Raw genomic sequence first — 26877 nt, 5'->3', positions numbered from 1 at the left:
CAAAGATATTGTTTGCTGCCTCTGAAGCTTGTCTGCTTAGCCCCTTTAATACTTTTACTTTTCCAAATAGCTTCTTCTACATGATCTTTGTCTCTCTCTCTCTCTCTTGTCTCTCTAATCTCTGTCTTTTGTTGATAATCTTGTTCAGTTCTCCATTCAGTCCCTCTTGCATATAGTATGCATAGTCCATTTTGCCCATTTCTTAATTACTATATTGCTGTAATCAGTCAGAGTGCTAAATAAATTAGATGAAACCCAGGTAGCCCAGCATTCACACAATATGAGTTTTCAGGCACTAAAATATTGTTTCTTCTCTTTCCACAATCTTAAAACATTCTCTTTTATTGAATAGATACCAAAATAATTTTGCAAGTTTGAACAGTGTTATACTTTTATAAAACAACCTGGTAATGCTGAATGAACCAAAGAAAAGTAGGATTACTTTTGTGTGTGTGAATATATATATATATACATATATACATATATATATATATATATATATATATATATATATATAACACAGGAACCCACAGTCGGAGAAAGAATAAACTTCGAATAAAGAATAATCCTATATTTCGGCTATCAACTGTAGCCCTCTTCAGGAAAGTACTTTCCTGAAGAGGGCTACAGTTGATAGCCGAAATATAGGATTATTCTTTATTCGAAGTTTATTCTTTCTCCGACTGTGGGTTCCTGTGTGTTATTTACAAATGTGCTACTACATTTCTATTTAGAAATATATATATATATATATATATATATATATATATATATATATATATATATATACCAAAGGCTTTTTTTCCCCCTTACACGGAGGTAGCCAAAGAGAAAAAAGGCATAGAAACCACTCCCACCCATTCCATCCCCTACATACTCCACTCCCTTCCACCCTCTTCCCTCCCTCACATCTTAGCACCCCCTGGATGACAGGTCATCCATGCACCTTGCCCATTGCCCTGGGTCAGAAGCAGTGTTGCAAGGTACAGCACATCCACAGCAAGGACACTTCATTAATTCGGCGACCCCCTCTCTCTGTCCCCTCATGCACAAAAGAAGAAGTGAGAAATCTCCTTAGGCTGCATCAATTTATTTCTCATACATACTCCCTCACCTCCCATCCCCTACCCACTCCCCCTCATGCATCACAGCATCATCCATACACAACCCTTCTACATTCACCCCTATCTTCTGTCCTCTCCCATCCTTCCTTAAAGGACAGTCCTCTCTTTTGTAATGATCGTTTTACCCCATCCATCAATCTCATCCTAGGATGCACCCTCATATTCACTCCTTCCGCCTCTGCCTTCCATACCTCTTTTATTAATCTTTCTTCACTCATTCTCTCCATGTGTCCAAAACATCTTAATACTCTTCCATCAACCCTATCTCCCAACTCCCTTTCCACCCCTGTTCTCCTCCTCATCTCATTTCTCACTCTATCCAGCCTAGTAACCCCTATCATACTTCTCAGGCATTTCATCTCAAACACATTCAAACTCCTTTTCTCTTCCTCTTTTATGTTCCATGTTTCTACCCCATACAGTGCTGTCGGCACAATCACTTCTTCATATGAGCTTCTTTGCTGATGATGCCAAACTGTTAAGGAAAGTAGAAACTGATAAGGACTGTGAAGCACTGCAAGAAGATCTGAATAGGGTATGGAACTGGAGTCAGAAATGGGAAGTGGATTTTAATACTAAGAAGTGTAGCATAATGGAGTTTGGAAAAAGCAAAAACAGAATATCAAGAAAATATACAATTGGAACCAAGGAAGCAAAGAAAGTAGGATCCGAAAAAGACTTGGGAGTTATTATCACAAACGACTTGTCCTATGATATACAGATTAACAAAATTGTCAGGGAGACTTACAACTTTCTAAGATCAATAAAAGTGGCTTTTGCTTATCTGGACGAAGACATGATAAAAAAAATTTTGGTTACATTGATAAGGCCTAGACTAGAGTAGGCGGCGACATTGTGGTCCCCCAGTACCAAAAAGAACATAAAGAAAATAGAAAGAATCCAAAGAGCAGCTACAAAAATGGCACCTGCACTTGCAAACCTATCATACGAGAAGAGATTGGCCAAACTGCAGCTACCGACACTGGAGCAAAGAAGAGAGAGAGGAGACCTACTGACCATCTACAGAATCATGAAAGGCACAGAGATACTTAATAGAGAAGAATTACTAAACTGGGACAAGAGAAACACAAGAGGACATGGAAAGAAATTAAGAAAACATAGCTATAGAAGTGAACTGAAGAAAATCAGTTTTCCACATAGAGTTTTAGACACTTGGAACAAACTGGATGATGAAATAGTATGCGCAAAAACCATTCACAAGTTTAAAAGCAAACTAGACACTGAGAGAAACAATGGCGGGACAACACGAGCATAGCTCCCCTTCCCGCAAAATACAACTAGGTAAATAAAACTAGGTAAATAAAACCTCGTCTTAGCATCCATTCCCAGATGTCTATTTCTCACTACACTTTTTAATCTACCAAGACATTTACTCGCTTCTATCAATCTACATTCTAACTCCACCCCCACTCCTCCCTTTCCTGCCACATTCACACACAAGTATTTAATCTATCCACTTCCTCCAGTCTCTCTCCCTTAATACTCACTTCCAGCCTGCTGCCACTCTCTTCCCTTGTACATCTCATCACTTTACTTTTACCCACATTTATCTTCAGCTTCCTTCTTTCACATACATTCTCAAACTCTGTCACTAACTTTCTTAATCCCTCTTCAGATCCTGCTACAAGCGCAGTGTTGTCAGCAAACAACAACTGGCTTATTTCCCATTTTCTTAAACCACCTCCAACCCCTGATCCACTACCCTTGCATTCACCTCTCACACCACCCATCCATGTATAGATTGAACAGCCAAAGTGACATAAAACTCTTCATTGCTCTCAACAGCCTTCCTCCTATCCCATATTTCTGCAATACCTCCCACAGTGAATTCCTGTCAACCGTGTCGTAAGCCTTTTTATCATTCTGTCTCTCCATTTCTATCTTTCAAAGAAATTGTTTGCTGCCTCTGAAGCTTGTCTGCTTGGCCCCTTTAATACTTTTACTTTTCCAAATAGCTTCCTCAACATGATCCTTGTCTCTCTCTCTCTCTCTCTTTTCTCTCTAATCTCTGTCTTTTGTTGATAATCTTGTTCAGTTCTCCATTCAGTCCCTCTTGCATATAGTATGCATAGTCCATTTTGCCCATTTTTTAATTACTATATTGCTGTAATCAGTCTGAGAGTGCTATATAAATTAGATGAAACCCAGGTAGCCCAGCATTCACACAATATGAGTTTTCAGGCACTAAAATATTGTTTCTTCTCTTTCCACAATCTTAAAACATTCTCTTTTATTGAATAGATACCAAAATAATTTTGCAAGTTTGAACAGTGTTATACTTTTATAAAACAACCTGGTAATGCTGAATGAACCAAAGAAAAGTAGGATTACTTTTGTGTGTGTGAATATATATATATAATATATATATATATATGTATATATGTATATATATATATGTATATGTATATATATATATATATGGGTGATCAGAAAGTAATGACAGTCGGACTCGTAGCTGAGAGACTATAAGTGTTGGGGGGGCGGGGAGCAAGGGGCAGCAAGTGTTGCCTGTTGTTACATGTTTGAGCTTGTCGCTGTTTGTCTAGCTTACATTTTATTGTTGCGCTGTGCGATTGCGTCATTGTTGGTTTGCCTCTCTAACCGGAAACATGGATTTTTCGAAAGAAGGCTGCAGATTCTACACCTTCACAAGGTGGAAACTCGGGAAAAAAAAAAGCAACGGAGATCAGAGAGGAATTGTTGCAAGTTTTTCCCGAGTCTACTCCATCACTGGAAACTGTTTCCCGCTGGATTCGAGCTTTCGCAGCCGGAAAATTGCAGCTAGAAGATGATCATCGTCCTGGCCGCCCTCGGACATCCGTGACCGAAGCAACGACGGTCCGTGCGCGGGCCATCATTGACGAAGATCCAACTGTTACTCTTCGATTATTATCCTTGGAGCTCGGTGTCAGTTATGGGAGCGCACATGACATCGTGCATGAACACTTAGGGCTGAGGAAGAAGTGTGCTCGATGGATACCTCATTTGCTTACGGAAGAGCAGAAGAGCGAACGGGTGCGGATTTGTCGTCTATGGCTGGCTGAATTCGAGCCAAATGGTCCGAAACAGTTCTCAGATGTAGCTACCGGAGATGAGTGTTGGATTTCTTTCTTCACCACCAGAGACAAGCAGTCTAACATGGTGTGGTTGAGTGATGAAGAACCTCGACCTCAGATTCTGAAGGAAGGATTTCGCAGCAGGAAGCGCCTTTTCACCATCTTCTTCAATTCACAAGGACCAATGTGTGTGGATGTAATGCCTCAACAGTATACTATCACAGCCCAGTACTACACTGATCACGTCCTTCCTCGAGTCCTGGAATATCAGGCCAAGACTGCACCAACCCGTCGCCGATCGCGCCTTTTGCTGCACCATGACAATGCTGCCCCCCACAAAGCTCGCCTCACTGTGCAATTCCTGGAGCAGCAGGGGATCACACTTCTCCCCCACCCACCCTACTCGCCTGACCTTGCTCCCTGTGATTTTTGGTTGTTTCCAAAGATCAAGGGTGCGATCGTAGGGAAGCTGTTTCATCGCATCCAAGATCTGGCGCGAGCAGTCAATTCAGAGCTACGAGGTATATCGGCTTCCGAGTACCGTGAGTGCTTCATGAAGTGGCGAAAGAGGATGGAACGTTGCATAGAGGCAGGAGGGGAGTACTTTGAAGGAATGTAGGCCACTATTTGGATTTACCTCTGTACCGTGAAAAAATATGGTATCACTGTCATTACTTTTTGATCACCCCTCGTATGTATATATATATACATATATATATATATATATATATATATATATATATATATATATATATATATATATATACCAAAGGCTTTTTTCCCCCTTACACGGAGGTAGCCAAAGAGAAAAAAGGCATAGAAACCACTCCCACCCATTCCATCCCCTACATACTCCCTCCCTTCCACCCTCTTCCCTCCCTCACATCTTAGCACCCCCTGGATGACAGGTCATCCCTGCACCTTGCCCATTGCCCTGGGTCAGAAGCAGTGTTGCAAGGTACAGCACATCCACAGCAAGGACGCTTCATTAATTCGGCGACCCCCTCTCTCTGTCCCCTCATGCACAAAAGAAGTGAGAAATCTCCTTAGGCTGCATCAATTTATTTCTCGTACATACTCCCTCACCTCCCATCCCCTACCCACTCCCCCTCATGCATCACAGCATCATCCATACACAACCCTTCTACATTCACCCCTATCTTCTGTCCTCTCCCATCCTTCCTTAAAGGACATTCCTCTCTTTTGTAATGATCGTTTTACCCCATCCATCAATCTCATCCTAGGATGCACCCTCATATTCACTCCTTCCGCCTCTGCCTTCCACACCTCTTTTATTAATCTTTCTTCACTCATTCTCTCCATGTGTCCAAAACATCCTAATACTCTTCCATCAACCCTATCTCCCAACTCCCTTTCCACCCCTGTTCTCCTCCTCATCCCATTTCTCACTCTATCCAGCCTAGTAACCCCTATCATACTTCTCAGGCATTTCATCTCAAACGCATTCAAACTCCTTTTCTCTTCCTCTTTTATGTTCCATGTTTCTACCCCATACAGTGCTGTCGGCACAATCACTTCTTCATATGAGCTTCTTTGCTGATGATGCCAAACTGTTAAGGAAAGTAGAAACTGATAAAGACTGTGAAGCACTGCAAGAAGATCTGAATAGGGTATGGAACTGGAGTCAGAAATGGGAAGTGGATTTTAATACTAAGAAGTGTAGCATAATGGAGTTTGGAAAAAGCAAAAACAGAATATCAAGAAAATATACAATTGGAACCAAGGAAGCAAAGAAAGTAGGATCCGAAAAAGACTTGGGAGTTATTATCACAAACGACTTGTCCTATGATATACAGATTAACAAAATTGTCAGGGAGACTTACAACTTTCTAAGATCAATAAAATTGGCTTTTGCTTATCTGGACGAAGACATGATAAAAAAAATTTTGGTTACATTGATAAGGCCTAGACTAGAGTATGCGGCGACATTGTGGTCCCCCAGTACCAAAAAGAACATAAAGAAAATAGAAAGAATCCAAAGAGCAGCTACAAAAATGGCACCTGCACTTGCAAACCTATCATACGAGAAGAGATTGGCCAAACTGCAGCTACCGACACTGGAGCAAAGAAGAGAGAGAGGAGACCTACTGACCATCTACAGAATCATGAAAGGCACAGAGATACTTAATAGAGAAGAATTACTAAACTGGGACAAGAGAAACACAAGAGGACATGGAAAGAAATTAAGAAAACATAGCTATAGAAGTGAACTGAAGAAAATCAATTTTCCACATAGAGTTTTAGACACTTGGAACAAACTGGATGATGAAATAGTATGCACAAAAACCATTCACGAGTTTAAAAGCAAACTAGACACTGAGAGAAACAATGGCGGGACAACACGAGCATAGCTCCCCTTCCTGCAAAATACAACTAGGTAAATAAAACTAGGTAAATAAAACCTCGTCTTAGCATCCATTCCCAGATGTCTATTTCTCACTACACTTTTTAATCTACCAAGACATTTACTCGCTTCTATCAATCTACATTCTAACTCCACCCCCACTCCTCCCTTTCCTGCCACATTCACACACAAGTATTTAATCTATCCACTTCCTCCAGTCTCTCTCCCTTAATACTCACTTCCAGCCTGCTGCCACTCTCTTCCCTTGTACATCTCATCACTTTACTTTTACCCACATTTATCTTCAGCTTCCTTCTTTCACATACATTCTCAAACTCTGTCACTAACTTTCTTAATCCCTCTTCAGATCCTGCTACAAGCGCAGTGTTGTCAGCAAACAACAACTGGACACAAGTGCCACAACCAAAATTCTCCTCCCTACCACAGATAACACAACAGAAGCCCAATCCATTCGTATCCGCACAGGCAACAATTCAACACTAACAATAGTTAACATGTACATTCTCCCCCAATCATCCCCCACAGTTCCAAACACCTTCAGACCTCAACTCAGCCAACTAACCTCAATCCCCAACCTGATCATGGGTGGTGACTTCAACGCCAAGTCGTCTGCCTGGTTTGTCGACAACCCTGACACAGACAGAGGGCTTGATATACAGACTCAATTCGACTCATTGACTATCATGAACAACACGCATAATCATACACATATCCCATACCAAGCCCTCTACACTCCCTCCTCTCCTGATATCACCTTTTGCTCCCCCTGCCTAACCCCAACAACATCATGGAGAATGGTCGGAGCCCTTGGCTCTGACCACCTTCCAATCATCATCACCACCAAAACAAGATGCACCCCAGCTGGCCACAGACACACTTACACCAATTACAAGAGAGCTAACTGGGAAGCCTTTACTGAAGAGACAGAACAACATTTTGAAACACTTAACAGTACACCAATCACAAACATAAACAATGCTGTGCACGCTTTTAATACAATCATACAAAACGCAGACAAGATATACATCCCTAGAGGCAACAGAAAATCACACAACCCCAACTTCACACCAGAAATCCAAGGCCTCATCAGACAACGTGACACACTTAAACACGATACCCCCACACCTATCCCTCAAAACATAGCAGACCAAATACAAACACTAAACACTGTGATTGCCAATAAAATACATGAACAAAAAACACAAAATTGGCAAAACTTTATCAATACACTTGATCACAAAACAAACACCAGCAAATCGTACAAAACACTCAACAGCATCACACTATCCAACACTAACACTACACGCTCTCACGCAGCAATAATCACAACAACAGATAATCTACCCTCAAACAGACAACAAGCAAACGCACTCATACGTCATTTTGCACAGACGAGCCATCTTACATCTCACCCTGATGACCGACGCACCATTCGACGTAAGAAAGACTTCCCCACAGACTCAGACTATACACCCTTCATAGACAGTCAGACAAAACTCATAATGCATAATCTCAAGCACTCATCTGCCTGTGGCCCTGATAACATAAGCAACATCCACCTAAAACACATTGGACCACAAGGTATACACGCACTCACAAACATTGCAAACTACAGCTATTCACACAACACTATACCCGACATCTGGAAGCATGGTAAAATAATCACCATTCCAAAACCGAACAAAGACCCAACAATCCCAACATCGCACCGCCCAATCACACTTCTCTGCACCCCCTCTAAAGTCATTGAACGCCTAATACTTAAACTTGTCACACCATATATTCCCCTTGCTGACTCACAACACGGTTTTAGGCCACTACACTCCACAAACACTCTTCTGCAAACCTCACACAAAGAATTTTAGATGGCATCAATTCAGATAGGCCCCACCACAGAACACTTCTTATAACATTGGACATTAGTAAAGCTTTTGATGCTATCCCCCGCCACAACCTAACAAATAAAATATAACACAGACATGCACAATAACACCAAAAGATGGCTGGCCAATTATCTGGCAGGCAGGAATGCTCATGTGTCATATAATGGCCAATCATCGCACATCAGAAACATTAAGAACGGAGTACCACAGGGCTCAGTTCTATCCCCCACATTATTTAATCTATACATGCATGACTTACCCACGCCAGACACCTCAGAAATACAAATCTCTTCCTACGCAGACGACATAACAATCACATGCACACATCGTAACACAGACAAAGCTGCAGAAATAATCCAGCCTTACCTTGACACACTCAACACCTGGTTCATCACAAACAGACTCAAAATAGCTCCAACCAAATCTACAGCAACACTTCTCACCAACTGGACAAAAGAACACAAATACATACCTCATCTCTACATCAACAACACTCTAATACCACACACAAACACACTGAAAATTCTTGGTGTAACATACGATACATCCATGTCTTTCAAACAACACCTCACAAACATAAAAAACAAATGCACACCTAGACTTAACGCACTTAAGTCAATCACTGGAACAACATTTGGACAAAACAAAGAAACTAATATAACAATATACAAACAATGCATACGCTCAGTGATGAATTATGCGAGTCCTGCATGGGCTCCTAATCTCAGTGAGACACACCACAACACCCTTCAAATCATACAAAACAAAGCCCTAAAAACAATTACAGGCTGCACAAATACATCACCTACAGACCATTTACACCATGAAACAAAAGTCCTCAAAGTCAAGGACCACCTCGACATGAGAGGCACACAAACACTTGCTGCAGCCACCACAAACACATCACACCCGCTACACTACATAGCAGAACACCCACACACACCAAGAAACATTAAAACTACACCCAAAGACCTTTATTACGCACAGATACTCTCTTCTCTTCCTCCACAACCACCAAATACCAGCCTCCGGAAACATATTCATAATCATATCACTCACCGCTCCATTAACACACTGAAAGACAACACACTGCTGCATGCCAGACCCCCTGATATCCACCCTTCTGAATCCTCTCTCCCACGAAAGGACAGAGTCCACTTGGCCAGACTGCAATGCGGTCACCACCCAGCACTTCTAAGCTACCAGAAGAGGCTGGACGACCGTGTTGTGAACAGCTGCCCAGGATGTAACACTTCACCCCATACCATACAACACATAATGGAAGACTGCATTATACACAATCATGCACGCAAACAACACAACATACACTCTATAAAGGATTTGTGGGAAAACCCAGTTTCGGCTGTGGCCTTCCTTGGGGAGACGGGACTGCTCGGACAGACAGTCTAGGGAACGACAACAACAACAACAACAACAACTGGCTTATTTCCCATTTTCTTAAACCACCTCCAACCCCTGATCCACTACCCTTGCATTCACCTCTCACACCACCCATCCATGTATAGATTGAACAGCCAAAGTGACATAAAACTCTTTATTGCTCACAACAGCCTTCCTCCTATCCCATATTTCTGCAATACCTCCCACAGTGAATTCCTGTCAACCGTGTCGTAAGCCTTTTCCAAATCCATAAAAGCCCAAGAAACATCCTTATCTTTTCCTGTAGCTTTCTCACATATCTGTCTTACCACAAAAATCTGATCTACACAACCCCTACCTGTCCTAAATCCATACTGTTCCTCACCAATCACTTCCCCTGTTCCTTTCCTAATCCTCCCAATCAAGACCCTTCCATAAGCCTTTCCAACTACACTCAACAATCTGATCCTTCTGAAACTACTACATTAACACTTGTCCCAATTTCCCTTGTAAAGCAGAAGTATAAAGGCACTCCTCCAGTTCTCCAGCACTCTACCCTCTCTTAAAAAAACATTAAATAACCTTACCAGCCAGTCCACCATAACTGTACCTCCTTTCAGGCATTCTGCATGGCATCCTTCCAACCCAGGTGCCTTACCTGCTCTCATCATCTTAACAGCTGCTTTCACTTCATCTCTCCCTATTTCTCCTCCTTTTCCTCACTCTCATTTTCTTAGTGCTTACCACTGCAACTACCTTTCCCTCCCTATCCTTCTTCACATTTAGCAACTCCCTAAAATACTATGCCCACCTTCTCTTCCATTATCATCTCTCCATCTGCACCTTTTACCTTTTTTTTCTCTACTTGATTTGCCTACTCTTTCACTTTTAATTTCTTTCCCAAACATTTTTTATTACTTTCAAAATTTTCTGTCATACTCTTACCCCATATCACATCTGCTCTCTTCTTTGCCACCTCTTATGCTTGACCTCCCTTCTCTTTACTTTGTACCTCCCATACAATTCCCTTATCTTAATTTGTAGCCAATCTATGAATGCCTGCTTCTTTTCTTCTACACCCTTCTTTGCTTCCTCATCCCACCATTCACTATCCTTCCTTCTATTTCCTCCTGCCCTCCTTGTTACACACACCATTTTTGCACACTTTATGACTCCCTCCTTGAACTATCCCCATTCCTCTTCCACTCCTAGTTCTACTCTATCTTTCACTCCCTCACACTCCTCTCTCAGCTTCTTCTTATACAATTAATAAAGTATCAGTTAAACCATAAACAAGAAAAGTATACTCACTGAAGTTAGAGTTTACCATCAAAACATGTGGATTTCATGAAAGTTGAAAATCATTTAATATTTTTCTACATTTTTTATTAATGTCTAAAACATATTACTTACATTCATGATACATGCAATTTACTTATTTTGTAACTTTAAAAAATATCATATTGATTTAATGCAGCCTCATAGTACTAATCAGACCAAAGGAGAAACTTTAGTTGCCATAAGGATTAACAAATTCTATACAAGTTCTAAGCAGTTAATTGTACCTTTATATCTTTACAAAAGTCTAATTTATACTTCTTAATTACATAATGTTAGTTGTATAACAAATATTATCTTATTTTGTTTTATACATACAGCCTGCAAGTTCTAAACAAATACAAACAGTTCTCAGATCATGAAGCTGGTGGTGCCTCATTTACACATATTCCATCATAACACCAAATATACTATTAGAATGGTCAGTTTAGACAACTCTTCTCTCATCTGCCCTGTCAAACAATAACCACACTACACCAAATCTTGGGCAATCCTCCCTTCCACAGATATAAAAAGTGAACTAATTAAAATGTAAATAGCCCATAAAATAAAAACACTTAGGACACTGGATGCCAACATGAACAGCCAAAGAACCTATTGTGATAGATGGGGAAGATAGCAATGCTAGATTGAATAGTATTGAGGTAGATCGGTCTATTCAAGAACAGACATCAGAAGATGAAGAAAAAGACACACATAGTGACCACAACTCAGATGTGAAATCCCATTATTGCACTCCAGAGAAATTAACAGTGTAGAAGGGGAGTTGAAAAGAGTCACTGTAAACTCCAAAATTTTAACCATCCAAGAATCAATTAGGATAAAATATTTAAAATTGGACTCGGGAATTAATCAAACACACAAGAACAAGGGTGAAATATTAATGATTAGTACCTGAAAAAAGACATAGTCTTAAGAAAAGGTACACAAATAGCACATTTTCATGTCTATCAAATATGTTAACATTTTAAATGAGAGTCCTGAAGAGGTGGAATCACCAATTTCATCAATCTGTTCAATTCAGGAAGAAACATGTGATGGAGAAATATGAGTCAACTAGGGCCTACTTGTTGTCCTCATTTAGAATCAAGGTTAATTGCATTGCTAGTGAAGCACAATAAAGCAATTGCCTTGGGCAAAACAAATATTTTAAAACATCAGATAAAATTAAAACCAGGGACTCTATTTATATACCTGCCTACAGACTACCCCATTCCAGGCTAGTCATTGTAGATAAATTGATCACTGAACTGTTATCACAGGATGTCATAGCACCCTAAGTGAATGGAACTTCCCATTGATTCTGGTGCCAAAATCATATGGTATATGTCTAGTCATTGACTATAGGGAGATGAATAAACAGACAATACCTGATTGACTCCTGTTACTGGTAATAGCAGATATACTTCATAGCTTGGAAACTGAGAATGGACATTTTAGCACTATACATATACATATATATATACATACATATAAATATAAATATATATGATTTCAAGAAATCTACAGCGACAATGGCGTTGTTGAGTTTATATTGGAGCTTTAATTTCTCTCGTGCAACAAGTTTCTGTGGTGGTTCCAAATAGCTGAGAAGGTGTCCAAAAGACATTGGGTGCGGTTTTCTCTTTTTTAATTCTCCTATACGTATTTCGACCTTACTCGGTCATCCTCAGGGAGGGAGTAATTCTGGAATTCTGGAATTCAAGAAAAGACCACCTCGCTTGCGCGGGATCGGGTTTTGTGGGAGGGGAAGAACGTCTGTTAGAAAATGAAAAGATAGTAGTGTATAAAAGAGGGCTATTGCCACCGGGCGAATCGCGAGCAATTAGGGGCTAGATTGTTGTCATGGCATAGGAGGACTTGACCAGGAGCTTGGAGGGAAGCGCCCGACGCCGGAGGTTAGGAGGTTGGGATTACCAACGGGGTTACCAACGGGGTTAGGATCACCAACGAAAGTTGAGAAAATGGTAGGAGGCGTAGTAGTAGAGAAAGGGGGAAAAACGGAAAATTTTTTAGTGGGAGGTAAACTGAAATGAGAAGATGTAGTATAAGAGAAAGTGTGAAAGGAAGCGAATTTTAGTCGAAGAAAAAGGAAGTGTATATGTTTGTGCGTGGGATGCGGCTATGTTCGTGAGAGGTGTATGTGTGTAATTTACGGTTAGTGAGTAGATTTCACTTCCCGCGTTTAGAGGGCGTTCCTGATTAGCCCCAGGTAAGGCATGAGGATTCCTGTTTTACCCCAGGTCAGGTTTGAGTAACGATATTATTATTATTATTATTATCATTATTATTACCATTACTATTATTATTACATTATCACCAGTCAAGCTGGTGAAGGGGTGTGTTACTTGTTGGTGCGGTTATACACGTTTTATCGTGTACACCGCACGTGGGACGGGCGCAGCTGACAGATAGTCTGTACGGTGTGGTCTAGGTGTAATATGTTGTATCAGATGTTTGTGTTTGGCGTGCAGTTTTTCTAGGTGTCTTGAGTGAAGTTTGTGTTTGTGTTGGTTGAGTGGACGGATGTTGGAAATTTGGTGTAGAGACTCAGTGGTTCTGAAGTCGCTCCATCGCGAGCCCGTGATGAACTGGACAGCGGCATTCTGAACCTTCTGATGCTCGTAGTTATTGGTGGCACATGTCAGCTGGCTTAGTCCCGGGGACTGGCACAGAATCGGTCTGACGAGGGCTAGGTACAATCGACGTTTGGTTCTCAGTGTTGCAGTTTTGAAGCGTCTGAGCCTACCCAGCACAGCCCTAGCCTTCGCTCCCTGCTTGCGGAAGTGTGGGGTCCAGGTAAGGCCACTATCAAGTGTGCTACCCAGCACACGGGTATGGTCCTTCGCTGGGATGTTTGTGTTGTTTATTTTAAGAGGAGTGTTTGTGATTGTTCTGTTGGTTCGTTTGCAGCGGAAGTGTACAGCATTGCATTTCGACGCGTTGGTCTTAATGCGCCACTGTTGCTCCCACGCGTGTGCCCCGTCTAGGATGTTTTGCATTACGTGTAACGCTCCCTGCAGCGTTTTGTGTCTGCTTATGTGGTTAGTGTCGTCCGCATACGAGAGAGTTAGAGCCTGGTTGCGAGGAGGGAGTAACAATAGTTGGTGAATACATGGGTTTAAATACTGGCCGTACATTGGCCGAACACTGGGAGTGGTCATTTCATGTAGCGGTGATCCGTAGCGCTGCGTACGTGGAAGTAGCAACTTCCTTGTGGATTGTGGAAAGGGAAGTTGCTACTTCCACGTACGCAGCGCTACGGATCACGGCTACATGAAATGACCTCTCCCAGTGTTCGGCCAATGTACGGCCTGTATTTAAACCCATGTATTCACCAACTATTGTTACTCCCTCCCTGAGGATGACCGAGTAAGGTCGAAATACGTATAGGAGAATTAAAAAAAAGAGAAAACCGCACCTAATGTCTTTTGGACACCTTCTCAGCTATTTGGAACCACCACAGAAACTTGTTGCACGAGAGAAATTAAAGCTCCAATATAAACTCAACAACGCCATTGTCGCTGTAGATTTCCTGAAATCATGTATACAACATGGCCTCCTACCAAAAAAAAAAAATATATATATATATATATATATAATATATATATCAAATCAGCCTTTTGGCAGATCAAATTGCACCACGATTCCTGAGAATATAAATATATGAACTCATCTTGACTATCTAGACCTATATGTGAGATATGATATAATTTTTGACAGTTATTTCATAGTGACCACATGGATAGAAGTGTTGGTACACCACTGACCACAAAACTAATAATCATCTTAAGGATACTCTTACATGCAAATGACAAAGAGAGAAAATAGTCACACTGAGGCTTCCCTACTAAGTATGGTTTTGATGCAATAGTATTGTTACCTAAGAAAACTCCCTCTCTTACACTGAAAAGAAAATATCTTTTAAGTAAGGGTCATAAGATGATTCTTCAGATGAACATTTCATGATAAAGCAGTAGTGTAAGTTACACAGGTAAGGCTTCTCTCCTTTAGGAATCATCACATGGATTTTGGGAGAATATTTTCCTGAAAGCTGCATCAACTACCATATTGAAAAGATTTCTCTCTTGTGTGGATCATCACATACCTTTCAAGACTACCCTTTTGTGAAAAAGCTGCACTGCAGTTACCACACTGAAAGGGCTTCTCTCCTGTGTGGGTCATCACATGAACTTTAAGACAACTGTTTTATACGAAAGCTGCATCACACTGATCACACTTGAAAGGCTTCTCTCCTTTGTGGGTCATCATATGAGCCTTAAGATTTCTGTTTTGTACAAAAACTGCATCACATAAGCCACAATGGAGAGGCTTCTCTCCAGTCTGGGTCATCACATGGCTTTTGAGAGAAACTTCTTTTGAGAAAACTACATCACATAGGCTACACTGGAAAGGGTTCTGTCCCGTGTGGATCATCATATGGATTTTGAGACCACTCTTTTGGGAGAAAGCTACATCATACAGGCCACGTTGGAAAGGCTTCTCTCCTGTGTAGATCATCAAAGGGTTTTTGAGAGTACCCATTTTTGAGAAAGCTACATCACATATGCCACACTGAAAAGTCTTCTCTCCTATGTGGGTCATCACATGGCTTTTGAGATGACCCTTAGGTGAGAAGGCTCCATCACAAAGGTCACATTGGAAAGGCTTCTACCTTGTGTGGGTCATCACATGCTTTTTGAGATTACTCTTTTGTGAGAATGCTGCATCACATAGGCCACAATGGAAAGGTTTCTCTCCTGTGTGGGTCATCACATGCTTTTTGAGATCACCCTTTTGGGTGAAAGCTGCATCACATAGGTCACACTGGAAGGGCTTTTCTCCTGTGTGGGTCATCACATGGTTTGTGAGATTACCCTTTTGTGAGAAGGTTGCATCACACATGTCACACTGGAAGGGCTTCTCTCCTGTGTGAGTCATCACATGGCCTTTGAGATTACCCTTTCGGGAGAAGGCTGCATCACATAGGTCACACTGGAAAGGCTTCTCTCCTGTGTGGGTCATCACATGGTTTGTGAGATTACCCTTTTGTGAGAAGGTTGCATCACACATGTCACACTGGAAAGGCTTCTCTCCTGTGTGAGTCATCATATGGCCTTTGAGATTACCCTTTCGGGAGAAGGCTGCATCACATAGGTCACACTGGAAAGGCTTCTCTCCTGTGTGGGTCATCACATGGTCTTTGAGATGACCCTTGTATGTGAAAGCTGCATCACATACACCACACTGGAAAGGCTTCTCTCCAGTGTGGATCATCACATGCTTTTTAAGTTGTTGCTTCCTTCTGAAAACTGCATCACATCCGTCACAATGGAAAGGTTTCTCTCCTGTGTGGGTCATCATATGGTCTTTGAGATGACCCTTGTGTCTGAAAGCTGCATCACATAAGTCACACTGGAAAGGTTTCTCTCCCGTGTGTATCATCACATGCTCTTTGAGAGGACCCTTTTGGGAGAAAGCTGCATCACATAGTTCACACTGGAAAGGCTTCTCTCCTGTGTGGGTCATCATATGGCTTTTGAGATTACCCTTTTGGGAGAAAGATGCATCACATACACCACACTGGAAAGGCTTCTTTCCAGTGTGAGTCATCACATGGCTTTTGAGATCTTCCTTTTTTCTGAAAGCTGCATCATGTAGGTCACAATGGATAGATTTCTCTCCAGTCTGGGTCATCACATGCCTTTTGAGACTACCCTTTTGTGAGAATGCTGCATCACATAGTTCACACTGGAAAGGCTTCTCTTCTGTGTGGGTCATCACATGCCTTTTGAGATGACCCTTTTGGGAGAAAGCTACATCAAACAGGCCACACTGGAAAGGCTTCTCTCCTGTGTGGGTCATGTTATGCCTTTTGAGTTTTTCCTTCAGTGAGAAACCTGCATCACATGGGTCACACGGGAAAGGATTCTCTACTGTGTCAGTCATCACATCCATTTAGAATCTGCTCTTTTGTGAGAAACCTGCAATGCAAAATTCACACTGCAAAACCTTTTTTCCTTGTCTGGTTCTTCAAGTGTATTTTGAGACTATATTTTTGAGAAACTTGCATCACAAATGGCTTTCATCTGTCTTGGGCATCTTATCTACTATAGCATTAGTCTTGTGTTGAGATCTTTTTATTATATACCTATGGCATAACTTATCTACTCAGAGCTTCATGGGTATTCATGTCCTGAAAAAAGGGGGGGATTGGGTTGATCTCTAGTGCCATATACCCAATACCTTATAATAGGGAACTGATGTTCCTTATCCAAACAGGATACAGCTGCAGATCTGTAATATTACCCTTAATAATGTTCCACAATAGAAGAGCCCCAGCAAAGATTGCAAGACCAGATTAGGTGAAAGACCTCTAGATAAGATGTGGTAAAGGTTTCAAAACATGACTAGGATTCATATTCTGTTCTAATGAAAAAATAAAATCCTTCTATTTAATCCTATCCACAATGGCTCATAAGAACTTAGTCTTCTGAATTCCTTCATGATTTCTCACAGAGACGACTATGGGATACCAAGGTAATAAAGGATTCGCTGTCAATTTAAAGATACACTCAAAGGAAAAACCAAATGCGTCTATTTTTCTTATGTAATATGGTAACAGGCCTACAATGCCTGCTACCAATCAACTTGAACACTGAAATTTAGGTTTTAAATAGAAAGCTCCTTTTAATCATAGCGTAGTTCAAAAGACTGGAAGGATGACTTATTCTAGAGGTTTATAGAGAGAGATCTTGGGCAGAGTTCAGAGACCGAGTAATATTTTCTCAGGGCTTCACCCCGAACAAAATCCTGAAAAACTGCTCATAGTATCATTTCAACAAGAAGTTTTACAGTAACTCAACATTTCCTTCCCTTTTGTCATGTTTCAGGTTATTGTGTGTTTCACTGTCACTGAGCAAATTTAAGCCATGCATTCTGGGTGGTATTGGTGCTTCTTCTAATAGATATAATAATTTCTTCCCTTTGTCTGATTTCTTTAAGATTTTCCTTGCTTTTGTTGTAAACTTATCACTTTCACTTACAGTGTATCAAACATATTTTTCCTCATAAGTTTCACTGTCACTGAGCAAATTTAACATTTTATTATTGTAATCTTGCTGGTTCATCACTACTATGCCACCGCCTTTATCTGCACACGTAACTACAATGCTTTTGTCTTTACTTATTTGAATCAAATGTTAAATTTGTTCAGTGACAGTGAAACTTTACTTATTTGAATAATAAAATGTTAAATTTGCTCAGTGACGGTGAAACTTATGAAAAAAATATGTTGGATACACTGTAAGTGAAAGTGATAAGTTTACAACAAAAGCAAGGAGAATCTTAAAGAAATCAGTCATAGGGAAGAAATTATTACATCTATTAGAAGAAGCACCTATACCACCCAGAAGGCATGGCTTACCGAAAATCCACAAAACAGGAATTCCCATGCATCCTATTACATCAGGTGTCAATAGTGCTCCACATAGGTTAGCCAAATGCTTAGCTAAACCCTTATCCAAAACATTAGGTTCTATCAGTATTGCTCACCTACAAAACTCTTCAGATCTAATTAACAGGTTAAAGGATTTGGATTTGAGCAACAAAATATTAGCCAGCTATTATGTTACTTCGCTGTTTACCCGTGTTTCGATGAATGGTGCTCTTAAAGCTGTTGAGCGAGTGGTAAACAATTTGAATAATGAAGATTTACATATCCCCAAAATAGATTACCTTGATTTAATTTCTCTTTGTATAGGTTTTGGCGCTTTTACTTTCAATGATGTTGAATATAGACAACATTCTGGCTTAGCCATGGGTAGTCCCCTCTCTGCTGTGTTAGCCAACTTGTATATGGAAATGCTTGAAACTGAAAATCATATTTCAATAGTGGGTAGAAACAGCTTTTGGTTAAGGTATTTGTTGACATTATTGATATTGTACCCAAAAAAAACTAACACTAACAATAAATTAAAAATATTGAACAACATAAATAGTAACATACAATGTAAGGCAGAAGTAGAGAACAACAGAAAATTACCATTTTTAGACATTGTCTTACACAGAACAAACAGCAATGTAAAGTTTTCGGTATACCGCAAACCCACTAATAAAGAAGATTATATACATTTTTATTCAGGACACAATATTAGGACTAAAACAGGTATAATAATTGGCTTCTTCCTCAGGGCTTTTCGCATCTGTAGTGAAGAATTTTTAGAAGACGAACTAGATCACATCTCAAAAACTTTCAGCAAATTAAGATATCCCAAAGGCCTTCTACTTAAATTAAAAAAGAAAGCAAAGGAAATAAATAAGAAGAGTAAAGATATAAATAATTGCAACAAAGAAACACGGTATATCACAGTCCCAAATTCCAGCATTAATTCAAATCTAGACAACGTCCTCTTAAAAGCAGGTATAAAGATTTCGAGAACATCAGGTAGCAAAGTGGGACATTTGATAACGCGTAATTATAATAACCATACGAATGAAAATAGTATTGTCTATAAAATACCTTGTAAGAATTGCCCATCTTCATATTTTGGGGAAACAGGTCGTGGATTAGAAAAAAGATTATATGAACACAAAAATGATGTAAGAACCCACAGGCTTTCTAATTCCATAATAAGACACATAGATACACATGACCACCTTCCGAACTGGGACAATACAACTATAATGAATAAAGGTTCAACGAAGAAATTAAGAAAAACAATAGAAGCAGCCTATATTAATACTAATAATAACATCAACCATAGAGATGTTTTTATATGCTTGGCAAAAGCTACAAGTTTATTGGTAGTTGATGAAAACAAACGGACAAATGTTCCGAGCACGACGACCTTTCCTAGGCACCTGTGAGGTGACATGCGTGTGTATAAAATGTCCATGTTGTACTTTTGTGTTATGCTTTGTGATCAAGACCTTAAGGGTCGAAACGTTAAGGCAGTAAAATTCTTCCATTATTCCTCGTATACTTTCTCCGCCTTCAGTTACATTTGTCATAGTTTAAATCAACACATATATATATATATATATATATATAATATATATACATATATATATATATATGTATATATACATATATACATATATGTGTAATAAAACCACTTGGAAAATAAAATGAAAGGTGACTGAACGTTTTCATCTATTCAAGACATTTTCTCCTTTGAAAATGTCTTAGACAAAAACGTTCAGTCACCTTTCATTTTATTTTTCAGGTGGTTTTTTGGTTTTATTGCACATTTCGTGAATCACATGTTTTTGTGACTTATTCACATATACATATATATAATATATATATACATATATATGTATATAATATATAAATACATACTTATATATGCTTATGTATTTTACCTACTTGTATTTACCTAATTGTATTTTACAGGAAGAGAGCTATGCTCATAGTGACTTGTTTTTGTATCTTTGAGCATCGTTTGTTCTTAAATTGTTGTATAGTTTTTGCATTGTTTCCTCATCCGATCTATTCCAAATATCCACCACTCTGTGTGGGAAACTATTCTTTTTCAGATCTCTTCTACAACTATCCTTTTTAAGTTTCTTTTCATGTCCTCTTGTTTACATATATACATATATATATATATATATATATATATATATATATATATATATATATATATATATATATATATATATATATGTATATACAGTATGGGTGGAAAGTAATGCTGCTACCCTTAATGAAACCTGTAAACTGATGGTGAAGGTTAGTTTGCATGTGAAAATATATGAAATAATGCAAATTAAGGTACTAACATATAGAAATTGGTTCAAATGAATATCCCTTCCTCTGTATCACCTTCAAGAGACGTCCTGGAACTGATAGTGCATGGTTCTGGAGGATTGTTTCAGGAATGGAGGCCCAGAGCTAGCGAATAGCAGATTCCATACGTGGCACTGATGAGGTGTCCATGTCACGTAATTTTCTTTTCATTAAACCCCAAAGGTTTTCTATCGGGTTAATATCGGGACTGTTACCTGGCCAGTCTTTAATAAAACTTAATTCACAGTCTCTTAGCCAGTCTGTCACAAGTTTGGCCATGTGAGCAGGTGCTCCATCCTGCATAAAAACCTTGGCCTTGGTCTCCTCAAAGCAGTCAGGAAGATAGTCAGCCAATAACTCCAGATAGTCATACTGCTTTACTTTTTCATTAGCAGGGAGCACAACCAGCTTACCAACACCATAATACGTAAATCCTGCCAAAACCATAAGCGAGGCAGGGTGCTTGACGACCTTGCTCGTGAAGCGAGGTTTCAAGGGGTCATCACCAAGCATGTGGTAGACCTTGGCTGCTGGGGTGCCAGTCACTGTGAAAGTCGATTCGTCACTCCAGAAGACTGTTTTCCAATGTTCATCTGTCCATGTTGAATATTTCTTGGCAAATTTTAGATGTTTAAAAACTTCCCGACGAGTAACCCAAGGAGTAGTGCGGGCACAGTAACTTTTATATATATGACTCTGGGGAGGCCTGCATTCCTGCCCCTTTGCCAAAGCCTGGTAGACCTCGCAAGACTACATTTAGGACCAGAAAACTCATTGATTGGCAAGTAAGGAAGGACCCTCACTTAACTGCAAGACTTCCGAAAGAGAAGAACCCAAATCTCCTTGGTGATGTCTCTATCAGGTCAATCCAGCAGCTACTACACGATGACCTGAATTATAAAAGTTACCATGCCTGCACTACTCCTTGGGTTACTCGTCGGCAAGTTGTTAAACGTCTAAAATTTGCCAAGAAAATTTCCTTAGCATCTTAATCTTTTTTCTTTTAAAGGCTACCTTGTGCATTATTAACAGAGCATAGGTGCTTTTTGTGCTTCAACCAGGTGCCAAATCTTAAATTGAAAACTTTAGTGCTTATTCTATTGAATGAATTTATGTGCTTCATCTTAAAATAATCCTCATAAGCATACATTTTTATATTTTCTTGCCAGACAAGTCAACATACTGAGCTCCCTACCACTTAAAGAAATAAAAACCCCCTTGAGATTTTAGGGGGAGGGAGGGGGGCACTTGTTTGGGAAAGAAAACTGAATTAGAATGTTCAGAGTGATACATATTCATTTCCTCAATTATCAATAATGAGGATCTCTTCTAGAACATAATTGGGTATTATTTTAATTGTGCACACCTATGCAATATAGCGTTAGAAAATTAAATATTAATTCTGTAAATGATAATACATAAATGTAATATGCTATTTTCTTGGCAAAAATGAAATAACAAAAAATCTTGTCACAACCAAATTTACTAACGAACGAAGCCATTACGATATGGTCCAGACGCCATGCCAGTCCAGTCACATTCAGACGATAGCTTTCACGTTGTGGACCAGGTGTTCTCCAACTCCAGGTGACATTAATAAGTGCTGTTACAAAGACAATAGGGCTTCCTTGGACTTTATGAAAGAACATAAGGTTCGATCATTGTCTCTTAATTGCCCGAGGTACAATAATAATCGGGCTATCAACATTTGTGACTATGATGACCATCATGATCTCTAGAATTTGAAGTACAGGATTACTAAATATAGGTTAGGTTACATAGAATAGGCTAGGTAGGATAGGTTAGGTTAGACTAGACTAATTTCTTCAACCTCAGCATCTATGAAGACAAACATGGTGTATTGTTGAGCCACCGCTACTTATGTGTTAGTAAATTGGTTTTGGAAAATTTTGTCATTGATTTCCACCAAGAAAATAGCATATTACATTGATCTAATATAATTTACAAAATTGATAATTAATTTTCTATTGCTATATTGCATAAGTGTGCACAACTAAGAATTTACTCGTATTTGTTGTAAAAGAATTCAATTAGTGCTGTACAAGTTGGGAGAAGCATCTGTTTCCTGACAGAACCTCCTGGATTCCTGTGCCCATAATAAGGTATATTCAAATTGTACTGAATTAGAGTCAACTCGACCTATCCCCAACTTAGCCCATCTACTCGACAAAGTCAGACCACCACGATTAGAGTAACGAATTTATCATACTCTAATTTCTTCGACCTTCGCATCTAACAAAACAAAAGATGCCGTCTCAAGCAGTCTATGGGCCAATTTGGCGATGTCCCGATTTAGAGAAAGGCCGAGCTGGCCGACAAACTATCAGACAACCCAAGTATCATATTAGAACTTAATGAACGCATAACTGTAAAGATTTATAGTTCAGCAATTCATCAGACCTCTAGACAATTATTTCTCTCTCCCATCTAACATACGAAGATACTATACAACGTAGAGAAAAATTAAGCTGATTTCGCTTCAGAATAATTGTGTAAACACCAAAACAACATATAGTATTTCACTGCGCCAAATTTAAATTCAATGACGAAAACAAAAAGTATTTACGCATATACATAGAGTAGCCTTAAATAATTTCGAGACAGAATTCAGCATTTACAAGTACAACTTTCAAAAATTCTCACCAAAATATCCGTGTTACATAACCTTGCTGATAATTTTCAACTTCACCTATGTTTATATCAGATCAGCGTTGCCGGAATACCACACCTGTCTTTTCCACACGTTTTCTTTGATCGAAAACTGAACAGTGACTAAGCTATTCTATGTTTGTGATTGACGGAATTTCTATCGGCTTAACGGGCACACACAACAATGTGGAATAGGAGTATTGCCACCAACAGAGTTCTGTAAACATTAGATGAGAAAGAAAACACATAGATAATACATAGAGGGATCGGTGACACACACAAAGGAAAGTTTTCTGCAATATCACCACAAAGTAGCTCCAACACTATGCCTCCAATGATTTAAAGAAATTCGCAGGGAAAGCTATAAATACAGACTTTATATTATAAGCAGGTGACGTAATAATACATGAAACAATACACACTTAATTTCTGATGGTGGAATCACAAGTGGACATACACAAGTCACAAATCAACAAACATTATACACACAACATATTTATACTCAAAGTATTAGAACATACTTTTTGAGGGATGAAAATGTACGCATATATCTATACTATAAAGTACAAGAACATATACTTTCTCATAGAGAGAGAGAGAGAGAGAGAGAGAGAGAGAGAGAGAGAGAGAGAGAATGCAATTACATGGTTAATGTATGGAGTTTATCATTAACTGAGATGGCTTAAAGCTCACACAAGTACCTTTCTCCCTGACAGCCTCTGACACTAAAATTAGTGCATTTGTCGATGGTAGCTGCATCCTGTTCCTAGTCTTTGTTTTCATTAATGACAACTTTGAGAATAGTCTCTCAGCATCAGCATTTGAAGTTGGTAGAGACAAGACCTGCATTATAAAGGAACACAGATACTGAAAATGATGTGTGCCATCGTCGTCTGTTACTTTCCCTAGTTTTTCATAGAACTCTAAAATATTACAGTCAGGTACCAAGTCTTGCGGCAAAGTTGCGGAATCTAGGTTCCTCCATTCATTGTCTAGAATTTGGACATCAAAATCGTAAATGCGAGGTACTGCTTGAACTAAATTTGTGAGAGAAGGTAGGGCTGTTCTTGTGTTTATATCTAAAACATTTTTTGGTGATAGAAATGAACATAGGCGGAAAAGTTCATCTTCATTAATTCAACTAAGTGGTCAGCTGTACTGAATGGAAGGTTATGCTCGGCGATGAAGGATGCGAGTAGAATGGTCGCTAATACCACCCCTCTACGAGGACGGGGGGGATCCCCCTGCTGGACATCGTGTTGTTACACTGCTCCTTTTCAGCTGAATAACTGGACCTCACAAACTTACACCTTGACCATGTTACCTTCCTCTGCTAAGCACCCTTCTCTTGTATCATTACAATTTTACGACTGTTAGTGTAAATAGGTTTTTAATGGAAATTTTGGTTATCAGCAATCCATCTTACGTATAACATCCTTCTCTTGTATCACTGCAATTTTACGACTGTTAGTGTAAATAGGTATTTAATGGAAAATTTGGTTATCAGCAATCCATTTTACGTATAACACCCTTCTCTTGTATCATTGCAATTTTACGACTTAGTTTATAGATATAGGTATTTAATGGAAAGTTGGGTTATCAGCAATCCATTTTACGTATACCCTTCTCTTGTATCATTGCATTTTTACGACTGTTAGTTTATAGATATAGGTATTTAATGGAAAATTGGGTTATCAGCAATCCAATTTACGTATAACATTAACTAAACATAACTTTGCATACAATAAACTAGAGGCCCCAAAGCAGATAGAAAATGTGGAAATATTTTTCCACACTGTGTAGAAATCCGTCCACATTATCCACGCCAGTTGCCAACTCTCGCTAGATTCCGTCACCATGAGCGATATTTCCACGAAACGGCATCGCTGTATCAGATTCCGACAAACAAGTGAGCTACAAGAAGCGTAACTCAGAGAGATCATCAATAGAATATCGACAAAAACTATATGAGCATTAGAATGAAGGACACTGCAGGAGACCATAAAGCCAACGCTAGGCAGTTCCATGTCTATTACCACCTGTCATCCCTATTCATAACGTTGTCTAACCGTTTCTTAAAACAACCGATATTTTCAGCGATCACTACATGGTTACTGCAGGAGTTTAGATAAAACTCTAACAGTTACTAAGTCTATTCCATTCATTGACCACACTATTGATAAACCAGTTATTGCCTATTTCCTTCTTAACCCATTCAACTCCAATGACAAGATGTCTTGTCATTTGGTCAAATAAAACAAAAAATCATAATAAAACAACAAAATGTTTGATGATCAAACAGCACCAGAAAAATATGACGTCATCAGTCCTCCTCGAGGAGGACTGATGACGTCATATTTTTCTGGTGCTGTTTGATCATCAAACATTTTGTTGTTTTATTATGAGTTTTTGTTTTATTTGACCAAATGACAAGACATCTTGTCATCGGAGTTGAATGGGTTAAATCTAAATTTGTCTTAATATGATGACCTTGATTGTATCACCCTTGTTAAAGCCTTTGATCCCCTTGAACAGCTCTATTAGATCATTCCACACTCAGCGTCTTTCCAGAGTGTAAGTTAAGATGCCTAAACTTCTCCTCGTAAGGTAAATTTCTAAGCCCATTCATCATTTTGGTCGTTCTCATCTGTACCGATTCTAGTGAATTTATATCCATTCTACAGGACGGAGACCAAAACGGTACCACATAGTCAAGGATGGGTCTAATTAACACCTGCACTTCTATTCGTAATCGTCCTAGCAATGAAACCTGATGCTCTGTTAGCTATATTCTTGGTGCTAATGCGTTGCTTCCTAGATTTAAAGTCAGGACTCACTAGAACTCCCAAGTCTCTCTCGTACTCACTTTTCTCTAAAAATGTGTTATTTAAGCTACATCTGCTTTCGGGGTTGAGTAACCCCACGTTTAATACGCTGCACTTTGATATATTAAAGTCCATTTCCCATTTTACCGATTATGCAAACAAGTTAAGATCTGTAGAATCTCGGCGTCTTTTCCTGACCTAATTAGACGTCTTATTTTAGTGTCGTCCGCAAACTTACTAGCATCACTATTAACCCCATTGTCCAACTCCTTTATATACATAATGAACAATAAGGGACCCAAATAATCACAATAACGCGTGACGAAAAGATATTGCAGAAACCACAGGGAAAATGAAAGTCGGAATACTGAACATTTTCGTCTATTACGACATCCTCAGAG

General features: G+C 39.4%; 1 protein-coding gene across 1 annotated transcript; it reads right to left on the bottom strand.

The window, feature by feature from the left end:
• Window positions 1-15858: 15858 nt before the first annotated feature.
• On the bottom strand, window positions 15859-24567 carry LOC143031127 (uncharacterized). Its single transcript, XM_076194608.1, has 3 exons — window positions 24353-24567; window positions 23646-23868; window positions 15859-17172 (listed from the first exon to the last, which is right to left on the bottom strand). Exon 3 carries the CDS (start codon window positions 17144-17146, stop codon window positions 15860-15862), a length of 1287 nt encoding a protein of 428 aa, XP_076050723.1. The 5' UTR covers window positions 17147-17172; window positions 23646-23868; window positions 24353-24567; the 3' UTR covers window position 15859.
• Window positions 24568-26877: the final 2310 nt, after the last annotated feature.

This window comes from Oratosquilla oratoria, chromosome 12 (assembly GCF_046742065.1).
Source record: "Oratosquilla oratoria isolate Oo_2021 chromosome 12, ASM4674206v1, whole genome shotgun sequence".
NCBI lineage: Eukaryota > Metazoa > Arthropoda > Malacostraca > Stomatopoda > Squillidae > Oratosquilla > Oratosquilla oratoria.
Note: the sequence above shows the minus strand (reverse complement) of the source record. Positions and strands in the feature narration are given on the sequence as shown.